General features: G+C 43.1%; 1 protein-coding gene across 3 annotated transcripts in view; it reads left to right on the plus strand.

Moving 5' to 3' along the window:
• Positions 1 to 16,076, plus strand: part of AKAP9 (A-kinase anchoring protein 9) — a 1,796,561-nt gene that overhangs the window by 707,163 nt on the left and 1,073,322 nt on the right. For all 3 annotated transcript variants that reach the window (XM_086941844.1, XM_086941845.1, XM_086941846.1), the window contains one exon: positions 4,053 to 4,194. In XM_086941844.1, coding sequence (XP_086797970.1) covers positions 4,053 to 4,194 — 142 coding nt within the window. The remainder of the gene's footprint in view (positions 1 to 4,052; positions 4,195 to 16,076) is intronic.

Genomic DNA, 16,076 nt, shown 5'->3' on the forward strand with positions numbered 1-16,076 from the left:
GATTGGGATAAAAATATCTCTTCACGAATGTTTATAATATTTGTAAAAAAAAATACAAAATTAAGCAAAGTTTGGCAATAAGTTTCATTGCAAGAGCAACGGCTAAAGCTAGCAACATCATATTGACCTAGAGGGAAATAGCATTTCAATCTAATTGATCCCAAACGAAACCTAGTGAATAACATTCTTTCCCAGGATTGTCTGACCCATTCCAGGTATAGCTTCATCCAAGGGCTCATTTATATCATAGCATACTCCTTGAATGAGGACTTTACAGACTCTGATAATTCCCTCTCCCGAGTGCTGCCTGCCTAAACATTATTAGATACCCAGGCTTTGTGTTCCTACCTAAGGGCCCTCATGTTTACAAAAATGAAGAGCCTACCCAGTTTCCAGAGGGTGGTCTGAATGTACTTCAGCCAAGGGATCGAAGTACTCAAGGCACACGCCAACCAGTCCTCCGTAATGTCATTCTTAAGTAAGGTGTGATCATTGGTCCACATTGAGCACCGTAACAGCAACAGTGCCAGTTTAACATGATACTCCACATAGACCAAACCAACTTCTTCTTAACACCTTGGGTGCTAATGGCTTTTCCCCTCCTGTGCTCCAGAATCAGGATCCCAATTGTTCATGACAAGGTCAACTCGTCATAAGCACAGCGCAGGTAACACCCATGCCTAGTTGACCTTGTCATGAGCATGGAAGGGGTTAAACCCAAATATGGGGGCTGCATGGAGGCACCCCTAGGTTCCTTCTAAGCATCCTATCTATTTTCATATACTTGCACATTTTTAACATTACTGTATCCCAATCACTGCATTATATGTAAGAACAGGAATACACTTTCATCTGTAGCTCTTCACAAGAGGTTCAATAGGCTTTCTCCCAATTATAGCGGAGAAGTTAAAATGTAGAACCAACTGCCCAAGAGAAACATGCGCTCCTACTCCCCAGACCGGCATCTCAGGTATTGCAACACTCAAACGTTACGAACAGGTGTGGAAAAAACGTAACACTCTCGAGGTGCTTACCTTTAATTGCAAGAGTGACAGTTTTCTTTTTTTGGTCCACATACTATGATAAAGGTTTTGAACATATTAGTCTCAAGGTCCAAGATCTCCATGAAGCCCACAAATGGTTGTAGACGTTTAAGATGATTAGAGGTTCTAGCTATCACAACTGCTTCATTAAAATATAAAAACATGGGCAATGGTCAGTTGTTTACTACTCTCTATATAACCAAATCAAAGTTTAAAGGATATTGACAAAAAGGTATACAGAATTTATAAATGCAGCCTGAAACTGGAGCAGTCTTCCCAAACTTCAAGTTATTTCTGCCATCAGTCACATACAAAACATCCTGATTCAGACAGTCAACACAGCAACACTATTCTGTCTGAAGAAGTGAGGAGCAAGGGAACAGGATCCTAATTGATGAAAGCCCAAAAGCTGTAGATTGTGGTGGATCATGTTTAAATACATAAATGCGCAACTAGACAAGCTCAGTGGGTCATCAGTTATATTGGATGGTCATTAAATATTCAGCCAACTGAGAAATCATTACCTGGACCTATTCAGTCCAAAAGGAAACGATTCTCAGTCTTTACTTCCAGGTATCTAGTAGTCCTATCATCCAAAACCCAACCCTAAGGTGAATGTCCTTTTGTTCAGCTGGTTGGATACTTTTTCCTATGTATCCTCCACTTGCCCCACCAATTCCTCTTGCTAAACTAATCAATGGAAAGGATGATCTTTATCACAGGAGTGGTTTCCCAAAGGGAGTATCCTCATCTGCTCCTGTGTGAGAGAAGACCATAAATTATTGCAGCACAAGCTAAATGTGTGTGTTCAGCAAACTTTGATCACTTTTAAAGCTGGGAGAGAGGGTGCTTGTTAAAACAACTTAGCTAGTGGGTCTTGTTTCTATATACATTAGCTTGATTGGATATGAATCTTTTAATATCCAAGTAAAGATTTGAATTCATTTACCACACAGTGCTTTGAACTATTTACTTATTTAAAGTTATTAATTTAGAACAGAAAGTGCTTTTAGAATTATTTTGTGCTGATCAAGTCCATGCTTCACTAAGTGATCAGATCATCATGCGCCCCTTTTCACAATTTCCTCATTTTGTTGTGAGCTTTTACTTGTTTCATCATCATTGTGATTTATTTATTTTAAAGTTTTTGTTTTTTAGTTTATTTAGAGGAGTTTATCATGAACATTTTTTATCTAACTTTCTAGTTTATTTAATAATTTTGCGAACTTTAGTAGAATCCATTTTTTAAGCTTGAGTGCTTATGTAGAAATCTATATTTGATGGTATAGTAGTAGTAGTAAAATCAAAGTTTATTTAGACAATAGTCTATAAACCATACACAAGACCATGGATCCACTTAGAAATAGAAATTTTACATCATAGTTCATTTTAAAACTCAGTACACATTTAAAACCATAAAAGCACTAAATTGACATTTTCCATTTTTTAAAATATTAAAATTTCCCAACTTCCTTGGTTGTCTCCTTTACAGCTTCTCTTATTTTTTTTTTAAATTTCCCCAACGCAATTGTGATATCTAAAAACGACATTTCAGTAAGGAGAACAACAGCCTCTGATCGTGTGTTTACCTTCTACTTTTATAAATGTTGGACCTAAAAACATTTTACGCACTGTTAAAATCCATGTACAGTCCAGTAATATATGTAAAATATCATTCTTCACACCTAGGCCACATTTACAAATACCATCAGGTTGGATCAGGGCTACTTTTAATTTACTATCGATCTTCCATGGATTTAAGCCTACCCGAACCTTCATGATTTCGTACCTTAACCATTTACTGGGTAACACATCCAAATAAGGAAACCGGACCTCCTTTTCCCATTCATTCCTTACCCAGTTCACTGATTTTTTTAACTTCAGGTACTCCAGATCTTGTGATCTGGAATATTCTCTATATTTGATGGTATAACTTCCTTCCAAATTTTTATTGTAGATTCCTTTCTAATTTTTATTCCAGTTGTTTAGTTTCCCAGCTGGATGTTGAAAATCACTACCACATGGTGTGATTCTATCTAGGATTTGTGTAAGATGCCATTTGTAGGTTATAGTCGTAAAGATTGTCGAAAAACAGGGCTTAACTGTATGTGTTGCCTGTAACATTAAAATGTAAGTTGTCTCTGATCACATTTGTGAGAAAGTGTTTCACTGTAGTATTTAGATCTGATTCTGCTAAACATTAAAGTCTTCTAAGATAGTCAGATTATTGTTTTGTAGGCCTAGATTTTCAACAATGATGGTGCTTTTCTCAAATGGGCTGTTTAAGTACACTTAAGTGCTGTAATTTTGTAAGCAGTCTAGTATCTCTCAATGCCTATTTTGCTGGTATAGTCCTCATTCACATTCTGTGCATTTACTTTGATAATCCAGTATTTGAATTTATAATCAAATTTGTCAGCTGATTCTGAAGAGCTTTCTTTGATTTGTATGTTTAGCCTTATAAATGATGTCAGCCCTCCTTCCTATTGCAGTTTCTACTTTGCAAATTATTTTAAATTTTGACAGCATCTCTGAAGTGAAAGAATTGCATGTTCTAGTTATACTAGACTCATAAAAAAGAAATGTTGTTAAAATGTAGGAGAATGTTAATTTGCAATTTACGTTTAACAGCTAATTGCCTTACATCAGGCTTTCATTTATTGTTTAGCCATTTTTTAGATTTGACCTAGTTTGTCTTTTGACTAGTTTCATTACTATCTTTAGACTGAAATCTTTAAGGCTAGGCGCTATTTTGAGTTTGTGTAATTTTTCAGTTAGATTTGCTTTAAGAATGGGTCTATTATTCCAGTTAGCCAGTTTGTCATCAGATTCTTAGGTGTACTTCATTGAGTATTGAGCGGAGTATTCCTAATGTATTTTAGAAATAACTGCTCAGTTACGTTATCTCTCAACTGTGATTTTATTTATTGCTAAAATATTTTAGAGCCAACTAATTTATATCCAACTTAATCTAGTTTTACCTCACCAACTTGTCCTTGTGTTTTGTAGTATTTAGTCACCATACCCGGTGAGAATTGTACGTCTGCCGAGAAATGTGAAGTAAGCGTAAATGACGAAGCAGTCCCTCAGGCCAGAGTTACAGAGAGTGCAGAGCTTTTAAACTTGAAAGTGCACATGGCTAAAGCCCAAGGTAATGTTTTTCGTACAAAATAATGTGTCAGTCTTTTGCAGGTGTTTAAATGTTTAGCCGAGATTAAATATTAAGTACATAAATGCATGCTTACAACCACAGTAGTCTCATTTTAAATATGAAACTGCATGATATGCTGCAGGTAGTAATAAAAATTGTTGTGTGCCACATATAGACTAAACTAGTTAGGACACGGAGCTGAGCATGCATGGAAAACAGTTGTTCATTGCTGACATTTAGAAGTTATGTTCTGTTATATAGACGTATATAGCGCACATCTACCTATAGGTGTCTTGGCGCTTGCTGAACATAAGCATACTGAGCCGGGAGATTACTAGTTGTTAAATATCCATGTCTTAAGTTCTTTTCTGAAGGCACCGAGGGTGGGTATGGCCATAAGCTATAGTGGAAGAGAGTTCCACAGTTTGGCTTTGTTATTAGTGAAGCTCCTTCATCCCCAGTTCTCTTTTCTGACTCTTGTGGTGGTAATCAATCTGACACTAGCTGACCGAAGATGTCTATTTGGAATATGCCAATTAAAAGCCTTCCATAAAAATTCTGGACCTTCTCTTTGCAAAGGCCTTATGGGCTGTCGCAACGGGAGCCAGTGTAGTTCCTGGATGCCTGAAGATACCGACTAATATTTCTGAATGTCCAGAATCAATCTGGCTGCTGCATTTTGCACCACCTGAAGTTTCCGAAGTAGTTTTTCCTGGAGGTTCATATACAAGCCGTTACAATAGTCTAGCTTTGACAGGACTAGTGCAGAGATCACAGTCTTCCTGTTGTTTCTGGGGATAAAAGGAAACATTTTCCTTAAGATTTTGATGGTATAGATTGAAGAGGACACTACCTTAGACACCTGGACCTCATATCTGAGCATATCGTCCATAATAAAGCCTAGGTTTTTAGCTTTGGTCAGCAGGAGGGGAGGTGAGCCCAGAATGTCAGGCCACCAGGCAGGAGACCATGCTGGAGAGAGATTGTCAAATAGTATAACTGTTGTACATAAAGAAGTTCTTGAGTCAGGTATAAGACAAGCTGGATTTAATAAAGGTTAGTTCCAAGTTCCAGTTTCAAGTAAAAGAGTTAAGAAGACAATAACCCCACCAGGAGTGGCCTCCCTGCCACTCAGCCTGCCTGCCATCAACTGCCAGTACACACACCAGCCAGGCACCCAAGATTCTATGATGACATCAGGCATTCCAAGACCCACACCAGCTGGGCAGCAGGGAAGTCACCAAAGCTAAATATAACAATAACCTCCGTTTTACTTGAGTTAAACTTTAGGCAATGTCTGCTCATCCAGCTGCTCAGGCCAATCATACAGTCATAAAGAGTAGTTGACATCATTGTCCACAGCTGATACAACCAAATTGGGTGTCATCAGCATAGGGTGTTGAATTTAGAGTAATTAATTTACTACCTCGAAGCCTCTTACCCATAAGCCTGTCATGTAAATACCTGTTTCAGAGGAAATTTGTGTAAAGGTGACTGTATTCTCTTTGTGTGGTCCAGACTTTAGATTTCATCAGATTTTCTTGTGTGTGTTTTTATCTTGTAAAATACTCTAGGGCATTTAGGTTTGCCCCAAGGAATCAATTGTTATAAAGTTATTTAAATTAGCAAAACAAATGTCTGAACCTTAATTTAACTTTATAAGTGATGACATTCACTGTCTGAATGACCCTTGCCTTCAAATCAAATCAAATCAAATTAGGTGTTTAAGTGCGACTACTCACCAGTAAGGTCTGAAGGCCGAGTGGGGGAGGGGGGGGGAGGGTTCGCAGGTTCCAGTCCATCAAGAAGGGGGTCTGTCGAAGAGCCAGGTTTTGAGGTTTCTTGCGGCACTGGCCGCTCGGAAGGAGGAGTGACCTCCCGATCTGGTCTTTCTGGTGCGGGGGACCACGGCATAGGAGAGCTGGGCTGATCGTAGGGTCCTTTGGGGTGCGTGGAATTTGAGTCGGCTGTTCAGGTAAGCCAAGTTCAGGCCCCTTTGCATCTGAGAAATGTCACACAATTCCTCACTTCTGCTTGAAGCACTTCAAAATGACTGTTTATATTCTTTACTTTCTGGGCGTACAGGCCATTCAAGCCAACAACTGTCCTAGCTCAGTGCTTCTACTACCTGGGAGCTGTGATGACCACCAAACAAGCAATGTTGCTTCCATTGGAATAGAGAATGTCTTCTATCTGTCATGTGTCTTACTTTTCACAGTATGGCAAGTCTGATTGCCCGTGAGTTCAAATCTTTTCTGAGATTCATGACCTCTTACACTTTCCTGTTACATCATGCTTGTGTCCACATGAGATCACTCGAGCATTGTCTAGTAGACCAGTGGTGTCATACTCTATAAAGTCCTTTCAATGATGGTGTTATTCAGGAGTGCCTTGTCACCAGAAATATTATCACAGGCAATTTTGATAGGTGCCTCCCTGATGGGCTTGAGAGTACTTATGGATCTACTCCAAAAGCAAGGGATATTGTTCAACAAGGAAATGTCATACCATATAAACCTTCTGCATCTTGGATCATGTCCTCTATCTTTTAAATCATTACATTTGTTAGAGACATCTAGCCGCAGACTCGTTCCCTTTGAATTTCCTAGGTGTCAAGCTGGATCCAGAAGGTGTTTCTTTGAGCAATACCCCTGCATGCTGATAGGTGGCATTGGTGTGCTCCTCGTGACGTCATCGTCTGCGCCGTTGTGATGTCCATGTCACCTAAATAGGCACCACCTTGCTGCGCTTACGTCAGCTCTTCTCTTTCCGCGCCAGTCTGTGCCGATCGGTGAAGAAAGCTACTCTTTGTCTCTTTTTGACAGGCTTTATTCGACGTTTTGTTGATCCCTTTTTTAGTGTGTAGGTTTTTCCTCATGTCCAAGAAGACTTCTGGTTTCAAGCTGTGCTGCCCCTGTCACCCCACCATGTCGGTGACAGTCCCACATCTGGTTTGTTTCTGGTGCCTGGAGGGCAACAACGACTTACAATTGTGTTCTGAATGCTGGGCCACGGCTCCAGAGACTTTGAGGGATTGGTCCCTAAAGCTTCTAATGGCCCGGCGCTCAACACTTCATTGTTCTTGCTGGAGGTCTCGTTCATAGTCCAATTGAGAGGAAGGTCCGGGCACCACTCCAGGCATCTCCGAAGTATTCATAGTCTCAGTCTAAATCGTAGAGTCGGTCAGGTAAGAAGCACAAGAAACATAAGTAGAGGCATACTTCGACCTCTCCCTGCCTGTCTGTCGACGCAACAGGGAAGTCTCTGTGCTCTAGGCCTCATTCCTCAGAACCTGCGCCTGGGTCAGCTCCATGCTTCCCAGCCTTCCCGGGAGCCGGAGCAACCCCACCCCAGCTCAAGGAATTTTAGGGTTTCATGTATCTCATATTTGGGCAGCCTGACCCTGCTAGTGTGTCTTCGGGCCCTAGAGGCTCAGAGGTGGCGTTGTGTTCCGTGCCTGTGGCTCCAGTCCGAAGACCCCGCCCATGGATCTGGATCGACGCCTGTCATACCACGGCGACGTTCCCTGACACCGAGACTCCAGGTGGCACCAAAGCCCACCAGTGGCGCCAGCCCTATTCTTATCCACCATGACCCGGGCCAGATCGACTGGTGCCGATACCGGCGCTGATAGAACCCTTAGGTCCTAGCTCACCTCCTCAGCCCTGTTTTGAAGGACTAGGAGTGCCGGAAGATTGGGAGGGCTCGTTGGACACTTTACAAGACCCGCCTTATCAAGAAATTGACTGGATTAAGGACTTGGATGAGACCAGTAGGCTGGATACCTCTCCAGATTCTGGCCTGTATTCTCTCCTTACAGTGGCTACGGAGGAGGGAGCAGCATATGCTGTGGTGTTGTGAAGGGCAGCTGCGGTCCTGGGCCTTGTTATGTTATGTTGTTCAAGTTTATAAGGTGCTCAGCTACCCAGAGGGGTGTCCTGGTGCCAGCCTGAGAGGAAAGAGAAGAGGGAAAAGAAGTTACAAGTTGAACAGCCAAGTTTTCAAGCATTTACGAAAGTTCCCATAAACCGTTTCATTACGCAGGGAAATGGGAAGAGAGTTCCACAAAGAAGGTCCTAATAAGCAAAGGATCGACCGCACATCAGTCTGATTGTAGGAACAGTAAATTTAAGCGGGGTGGTGGAGCGAAGGGTGCGTGAAGATAAATATGGTTGAACTAAAGATTCCAGGTATTGCTGAGCTGAACCAGTTTTGTTTTTGAACATGTAGCTCAAGGCTTTGAATTTAATGTGATTCTCCACATTAAGCCAGTGAAGGTTACAAAGAAAGCCTGAGATGGAGGCAGTCTTATGGACCTGGCAGAACAGTCTGACTTCTTTAACCATTTGAGGATAGTAAAGCAGATTGAGGCCACCTTCACAGCTTGATGTTTCATTGATTAGTGATCATCAGTGATAAAGCCTAAGTTACGGACTTGATGAGCAGGCTGGGGAAGAACACTCATTTCCACAGGCCAATGCTGGAGACCCCAAAGATGTTGATTTTTCACTAAAATCGAAAATTCAGTTTTTGCTCCATTTAGTTTGAGTAAATTAACCTCCATCCAAGATGCAATTTTCCTCAAACCAGACTGAAGAGTGGATGATTCAGATTCCTTCGCTGCAGAGAGGGAATAATAATCTGAGTATCATCAGCATAAGAAAATAGGGACATCCCTGCCTCTTGAGCAATATCTGCCAGTGTGCGAACATAGACATTAAACAACAGAGGGCTCACTATAGAACCCTGGGGCACTCCGTACGGAGAGAAGTGCTTTTTAGAACAGCCGTTGTTGGACTTGGCCATTATTGGCTAAAGTTCCTTAAACTTTTTGCCCTCCTCTTAGACCTTTTTCTGACATTGTGTTGCCGACTTAAATGATTTGGGCACTTAGCCACTGCTGATCAGTGTCAAAGTGCAAGTGCTCCCTGTATAAAGTGTTCTGGTAATTCGTTGTCCAGAATTGGCATGTTTGTCTTACTAGCAAAGTCCCTGGTAAAGTGCACTATGTGTGCCAGGGCTGGTAATGCAAATGCTACTGGTGGGCCTGCAGCACCAATTGTGCCACCACACAAGTAGCCCCAGAAAGAGATCTCAGGCCTGCCACTGCAGTGCCTGGGTGCAGTTTGTTTACTACATTGTTGTCCTGACAAGTGCTCCCACTTGCCAGGCCTTACCCCCCCCTTTTTCTGCACATCATACACCCCTATAGTAGGACCAAGGTCCCCCCTTGGGCAGGGTGCAGTGTATGTGAAAGGTAGGACATGTGCTGAGGTGTGTACCATGTCCTGACAGGGAAATACTGCCAAATTAGATTTTTACTGTTGCAAGGCCATCTTGCCAATAGGACAGAATGGGGAATGCTGTTTCACATGTTTCCAGCATATCTTCCCATAGGCATAAGATGGAGAGATGGAGATTAGTGTGCCTGAACTCGGAATGTAATAGCACATCTTTTTGTGAAGATGGTTTTTAAATTGTGTGTTTAGAAACCATGCTTTTAAAAGTGGCTGGGTTCTTGTCCTAACCATCCTGTGTGCCCCTGCCTGGTTGTGTAATGACTGTCTGGGTTTGGATGTGACAGGGTCCTGACACCAGGGAAGAGTATTTGGTACAGCAACAGGCTGGCCTGCATTTGGTGTGGTGGGAGAAGTAGTCCCTTTGAAGCGAAGAGGGCTGTGCTGCTGCCACAAAAGAGTGGCTCCACCTCCTGCGGAGCATCTGGGGCCCAGACCCTGACTATCAAAGAAGGAAGGTGTGCACTGGCAGGAAGACACCCAGGTCTGGTTTGGACTGGGCTCAGAGCCCCTGAACGCAAACTTCAAAGCCATATAGGGGTATAAATGTGAGAGCTGAAACCCTTGAACTCAAGCCTGAAAAAGGATTGAAACTACTTTATGATCAAGAGGAACCTCTGCCAAAGAAGAACAGCTGAAGAGACTGAAGAGAAGGACTGCCGTTGCTGTGTGTTCTGGGGCTGGCCTGCAGTTTGCTGATTTGACTAAGGAGGGGACAAGCGACTTTGCTGTATGCTGTGTCCCCCTGCTTGAAAGGACTTTGCTATGTCCTGAAGTAACTTGTCTCCAAGGTCCCGAGAGGAGCTGGATCCCTGTTGTCGAAACTCAGGAACATCAAAGTTTCCTAGTGTGTTTCAGCGACTCTGTGTGCGTGTGCCCTTTGCAGCCTGGAATCTTCGTAAGAATTGCCCCGTGACCGTGTGCCCCGGAGCAGTCTTGTGCTTTGCTTTGATCGACAGTGTGACCAGAAGTGCTGTGATCGTTATTGCATTCGGCCCAGACCGTCGTCCCAAGGTGGAGCTGAGAGAAATCACCACCGCCGGCCCGAGCCTGCCTTTGCCAAAGAGAGACCTGTGAACCTTCACCATCGTGAGTCGGAGGTCCTTTGCCCAAAATCAATGGAGTTGCGCTGGGAGCCGATCAGCTGCGATGCCGTCGCCTGGTAGCCCGACTCTCACTACGAGGAGCAGCAGCCGTCAACCCGAAGCCGCACAGCGTGACGCCCAAGCCGCGAGGAGAGAGAAACCCCCCCAGGTAACACTCAGCGAGCGTACGTGTGTCACCACCTGGGGCGGAGTGCGTGCTACGAGAGACCGCTCTCAGCCTTTCCCATCTTTGCAGCGCGAGCCTCCGCTCAAGTCAGTATCGTGGCCCGTACTCGACGAGGAGTGGCAGTACCAGTGTCAGATTGTGGAGTTGCACTTTGTTTCCTTCATAACAGTATTGGGGGCATATTTTGGCAGTCGCTGACCGCGAGTCAGCCAAGAATGGCATAGAGATCTTCACTAGCACCGCAATCGGTGGCGAACTGCATTGTGACGTTCCTGTCCGAAATAGGATGCTCCTCAGGATTCACGTGATACAATAAGGGGTCCACCCCTTGATCTTCCCAACTCATATAATAATTGCACAGCGTATTAGGATGATCAAGTAAGAGAAGGATAGGGAGGGAACAGCAGGGAGTAGAACCTGAAGTACAAACGCACACCATGAAATGCAAAAGTGCATGCAACACTACTCTCAGTAATATCTCTCTAAGAAATTACCTGGAACGAAACGTCCTGCAAGCAGATTCTGTCTTCCTTTAGACAACACAGTATTACCTCATACCGCTCACTTGGAAAAACAAAGCAAAGCAAATGTATCAACACCACTTCGATGAAGGCACCTTGCACACAACATCCAACTCTCTCATCTGAACCCCTACACATCTACACTTTGAAGAGTTAAATGTCTAGGCATTCTACAGAACACCTAAAAAGCCAAATGCAGAGAGCTTTATCCAGAAACATTGCATTCCCTTAGGTTCTTTTTCCCATTTGATAGTGTTCCGTTATAGCTGGTAACTTAAGAGTTAACCTTTTCTTGGACTGTATTAATTCAGGTTTCGTGCTGGGAACGAGCTCCAAACATGAATTATAAATGCCATCCCAACCTGATGGCGTGAAAGTCCTGTGACCTTACCGGAGCGTTGGCAGTTCCTTCGTTTCAACAAAGAAAAGTGAAAATCTCCTGAGCTCACTTTGGATGGAGCTGGAGTATTTGACTGTGGGGGTAATGTCACGACTCGAGCCAGAGTACATTCACCCTTCCTTGGGGGTGGGGGTTAAGCACCAGACTTGCTCCTACCTGTAGACGCCGTCGACGGCACGGGGGCTGCTTCTCTTCATCACTGGCGGAAGAGAAAGCCTGTGCAGAGAGCACAACAACTGCCGCAGGAAAACCAACAGGTGTAAGGCCAACCCGCCTCTCTGGCCGGTGGCGACGTATGGGAACACCTCTCCTTCCAGACACCAAACATGCAGTCTTTCTCCTACTGCGAAACAACGATAAGCCGTTAATCGACGCCTCCTTGCTCCATCTTCCGGACACGGGTGAATACTTCTGGCACCAAGATTCGACAGCTTTGAATTCAGAATTACACATGTAACAGCGTGCGCGTCACGTCCTTTATGGGCGCAGCTTCGCCTTCACTCCAGATGCTTTCTGGGAGTCGTAGGCTGTGCAGGCGCAAAGTCCGCCGAACCTCACAGCATTATTTACGATCCAGGTTATTACTTGCATTATTACTTGCTTTTACGATACGCATTAGTACTTGCATTACAAACTGCATTATTACTTGCTTTTACTATCTGCAATAGTACTTGCATTACGAACAGCCTTATTACTTGCTTTACCATCCGTATTAGTACTTGAATTAAGGACTGTCCTATTTCTACATTACGAACTGCATAGCATTGCATTAGGACTGCATTAGATCATCGTGAACTGCTCATTAATATCGCAAGAACCTACAAGTGATTGTTGGCCTAATAACCGGCCCAGTGAAATGTTATGAATATGCACATGCTGGATATTTTTATCGTTTGGTCTCATCATATTTCTTCTTGATAAAGATACCACTATTTTCCTTAATCAGTGTGGTGTCCATTTGTGGTGTTATCACTGTGTTAATGGCAGTGTGGTTGCAAATACTTTACTCATTGCCTTGGAGATAAGATGGGCTGCTCGTGCCAATCTACTAGGGGGGGCAGGGGTTATCTAAGAGTGTCCCTCCTTTCCCTGACTAGAAGCATGGTCCCTGTTTGGACTAAGGTACTTACCTCAGCCAACTAGTGACCCCCAGTTCTAACAGCAATGGAAGAGAAAACCTGCAACGTGCGGTTGATAAGAAAGAAGTCAAGCCATTTGAGCGCTAGGCCGTCAATGCCCAGGGACTGCAACGCTTTAAACAACTCTTTGTGTGACACCTTGTCGAATGTGGCACTCAGGTCAAGTAAGATGAGGGCCACCATGTCACCAATGTCCAGACTGTGTCGAAGCATTTCAGTGATTCCTAATAGAGTTGTTTCCGTCTCAAACCCTGCTCTAAATCCTGATTGTGAAGGATATAAAAAGTTCTGGGTCTCAACAAAGGAGGATAGCTGGGAATTTGTTTTTCCAGAATTTTGGAAAATGCCGGAAGCAATGAGATTGGCCGAAAATTGGAAGCCTGAGAAGAGTCGGCATTAGCCTTCTTTAAAAGCGGGAGAACCATGGCATGTTTCCATTCAGGCGGGACTAATCCCTCCTGTAAGGAGGCATTAAGAAGCTCCATAATTAGCATAAGCGAAGGAGACTCAAGTTTCTTAAGCACAGAGATAGGGAGTAGATCACCCGGGGAGACAGATTTTAAGCTGGCCAAGAGCTGATTAGAAAAGCTTGTATCCAGGAGAGACCAAGTTTCCAGTTTGTTAATGGAATTAATATTATTACCGTTCTTAGGCAATGTATCACTGGCTGCATTAGGAGAGGTGTTGTCTGGCTGTGAGATGTTAATCAGATTGTCACCAGCCAGTGCAGAATATATTTTTTTAACTTTGCTTACAAAAATGTGAGCAAGATCCTCACATAGTGTTTCATTGAGGATAAGGGGATAGTCTGACTTTTTGAACCAGATAGCTCTTTGACCACCTTAAATAAGGTTTAGAGCAGTTCTGAGCTTTAGAAATTGTAGAGGAAACATATTCAGCTCGGGCTGTTTTACAAAGAGAGTAATAATCCCTTATGGAATTTTTATAGGCCAGTTTGGCGTCTGGTGCATAGCTTTTCCTCCATTGTCTTTCCAGGATTTTACATGTTGCTTTTTCTTTTTTTAGCCTCTCTGTGAAGCAGGTGGCAGGAGGACAGTGTTTATTAAACCGCTTGTTGGGAATAGGGAGACCGGTATCAGTAGATTTAACATCCAGTTTTGAATGGCCCAAGATCCGCAATTGCCATTTGTTTAATTCAGGTGTCTTCCATGGCAGTCAAGACGAATATCTTGATGGAAGTCCTGCAGCCTGATGTCTCCTCCCCGGAACCCTTGCTGCCTTTCGTTGTGACCTTAACTGATGTCCTACTGGGAACCTGGTCCAAGCCCAGCACAGGGGATCCTGTGAGTAGGAAAATTGCCTGCAGCCATCGCCCTGCACCAGGAGCCCTAAATATACTCACCAACTAACCTATCCCAGAGAGCTTAGTGGTGCAAGCATCTACCTCCCAAGGCGCGTTCCCTTCCGCACCCCAGGATAGGGAATCCAAGAGGCTGGATATTTGGAGTAAGAAAATTTTTCTTCCGCCAGCCTTGGTACTATATTGAGCTCTAGTTAACCAGTCAAGAAACAATCTGAACCTTGGTTGCCAACATTTTCGAAGGGCTTCTTTAAATGTGGTCACTGCGGAATGTGTATATGTGCTAAAGACAAGACTAAACAATTTAGAGGTAAAAATTACAAGATATTTACTATACTTAAAAATATAAACTGTAGTACAAAGTATGTTATTTATATCATTTTATGGAATTGTGACAAAATTTACGTGGGGAGTACCATTAGGACATTGAAGGACCGTGTCAGTGAACACATGCGAGCAGTTAAGCAGAATGACATGAGGTACCCCATTGCAGAACATGTATATATTTGCATTGCCCAGGGTCCCAATAAAACGTTTCAGTTTTATGACATTGAACATATAAAACATGATCCACGTCGTGGTAACAGAGAGTTGAAACTATGTAGGCATGAGTCAAGATGGATTATGCGTCTGAGGGCCGTAGAGGACGGCCTAAACCTTGATCAGGAACTTCAATATTTCTTAGGTGACTAATCTGACATGTTTCATGTGGGCTATATAAGTGTGTTACCCGTTGTATATATATTAAACATGGATCATTAGGGATACAATAAACAAGGATTGAACACCCATGTTAGTGTTACACCCTCGAACTGGCCTTTTAGTATTTGAGAGACATTTATATTTGTAAATTTTAAATCTTATAAAAGTTTGATAACGTTGGCAAAATATAGAGGAATCACCCCATAACATTGAAGTTATTGACACCTATTGACTTTCACTTAACTCTGGAATAATTGTTTAAATCATAGTAACTTTATTGAGAGATATATATTTGGGGCTGACGTAGACAAAGGAGGCATAGGGCATTTTCTTTATTGTTGTTGTTTTTTTTGGTTTTATTTCTCAGTTTTAAGAAACAGATACAAAAACAACCACACATCATACAGTTGATATGGGCATTCACATTCCTCTCCAGTACAGTACAGCTGGCATGTAATAAGATGTAGGTACAGTGACCATTTGTTTACAGTTCATCTAAGAAACATCCATCAGGGCTTACAATACAATACGCTGATTGTTAAGTCTAATCACAATGTCCAAGACCATTCTTCAGATATACAGCGGTTACCTCATCCAGGTATACTTAGGTGCATGTGGTGAAGAGGCGAACAGTGGAGATGTAATACATTTAGGACATACCGTATCTAAGGGACACATTTAGTCATCATCCGAGTGTGTAAGCATATATTCAGTATATGGTCCCCATACATCCCTTGGGCGAGACCTAACCGGTAGACTCTCTGCATAGCAAACTAGCTGATTACGGCAGTATGCCATATCTAGTAACCATTGTTTGAGTTTAGGCGCAGGTTTGCCATCCCAGCACATGGCCACCCTACGCTTGGCCAATTGTAATGAAAGCACCATTAGTTTACGAACTCCAGCCGGAATGTTTGATACAATACCTAACTGACAGATCCGCACCTCACGCGCAATCTGTACATCAGTCATACTCGTCAAGGCCGTCGTCACCTCATCCCAGAATGCAAGAATTCTCGGGCATCCCCACGCCAGGTGTATAAAGTCAGCGTTATCTGTACCACAGCGCTTGCAACAGTGAGCAGCTCTCAATCCATACTTATGCAACTGTGCCGGGGTATAGTACAGAAACCTATAATTAATAATCATGCAACAACTTTCCTCCCACTCTTCATCCGATCAGCGGCTGCGGCAAGCACCCATCCCACTTGACCCTGGAGTTGTTTAGTG

This window comes from Lissotriton vulgaris, chromosome 10 (assembly GCF_964263255.1).
Source record: "Lissotriton vulgaris chromosome 10, aLisVul1.2, whole genome shotgun sequence".
NCBI lineage: Eukaryota > Metazoa > Chordata > Amphibia > Caudata > Salamandridae > Lissotriton > Lissotriton vulgaris.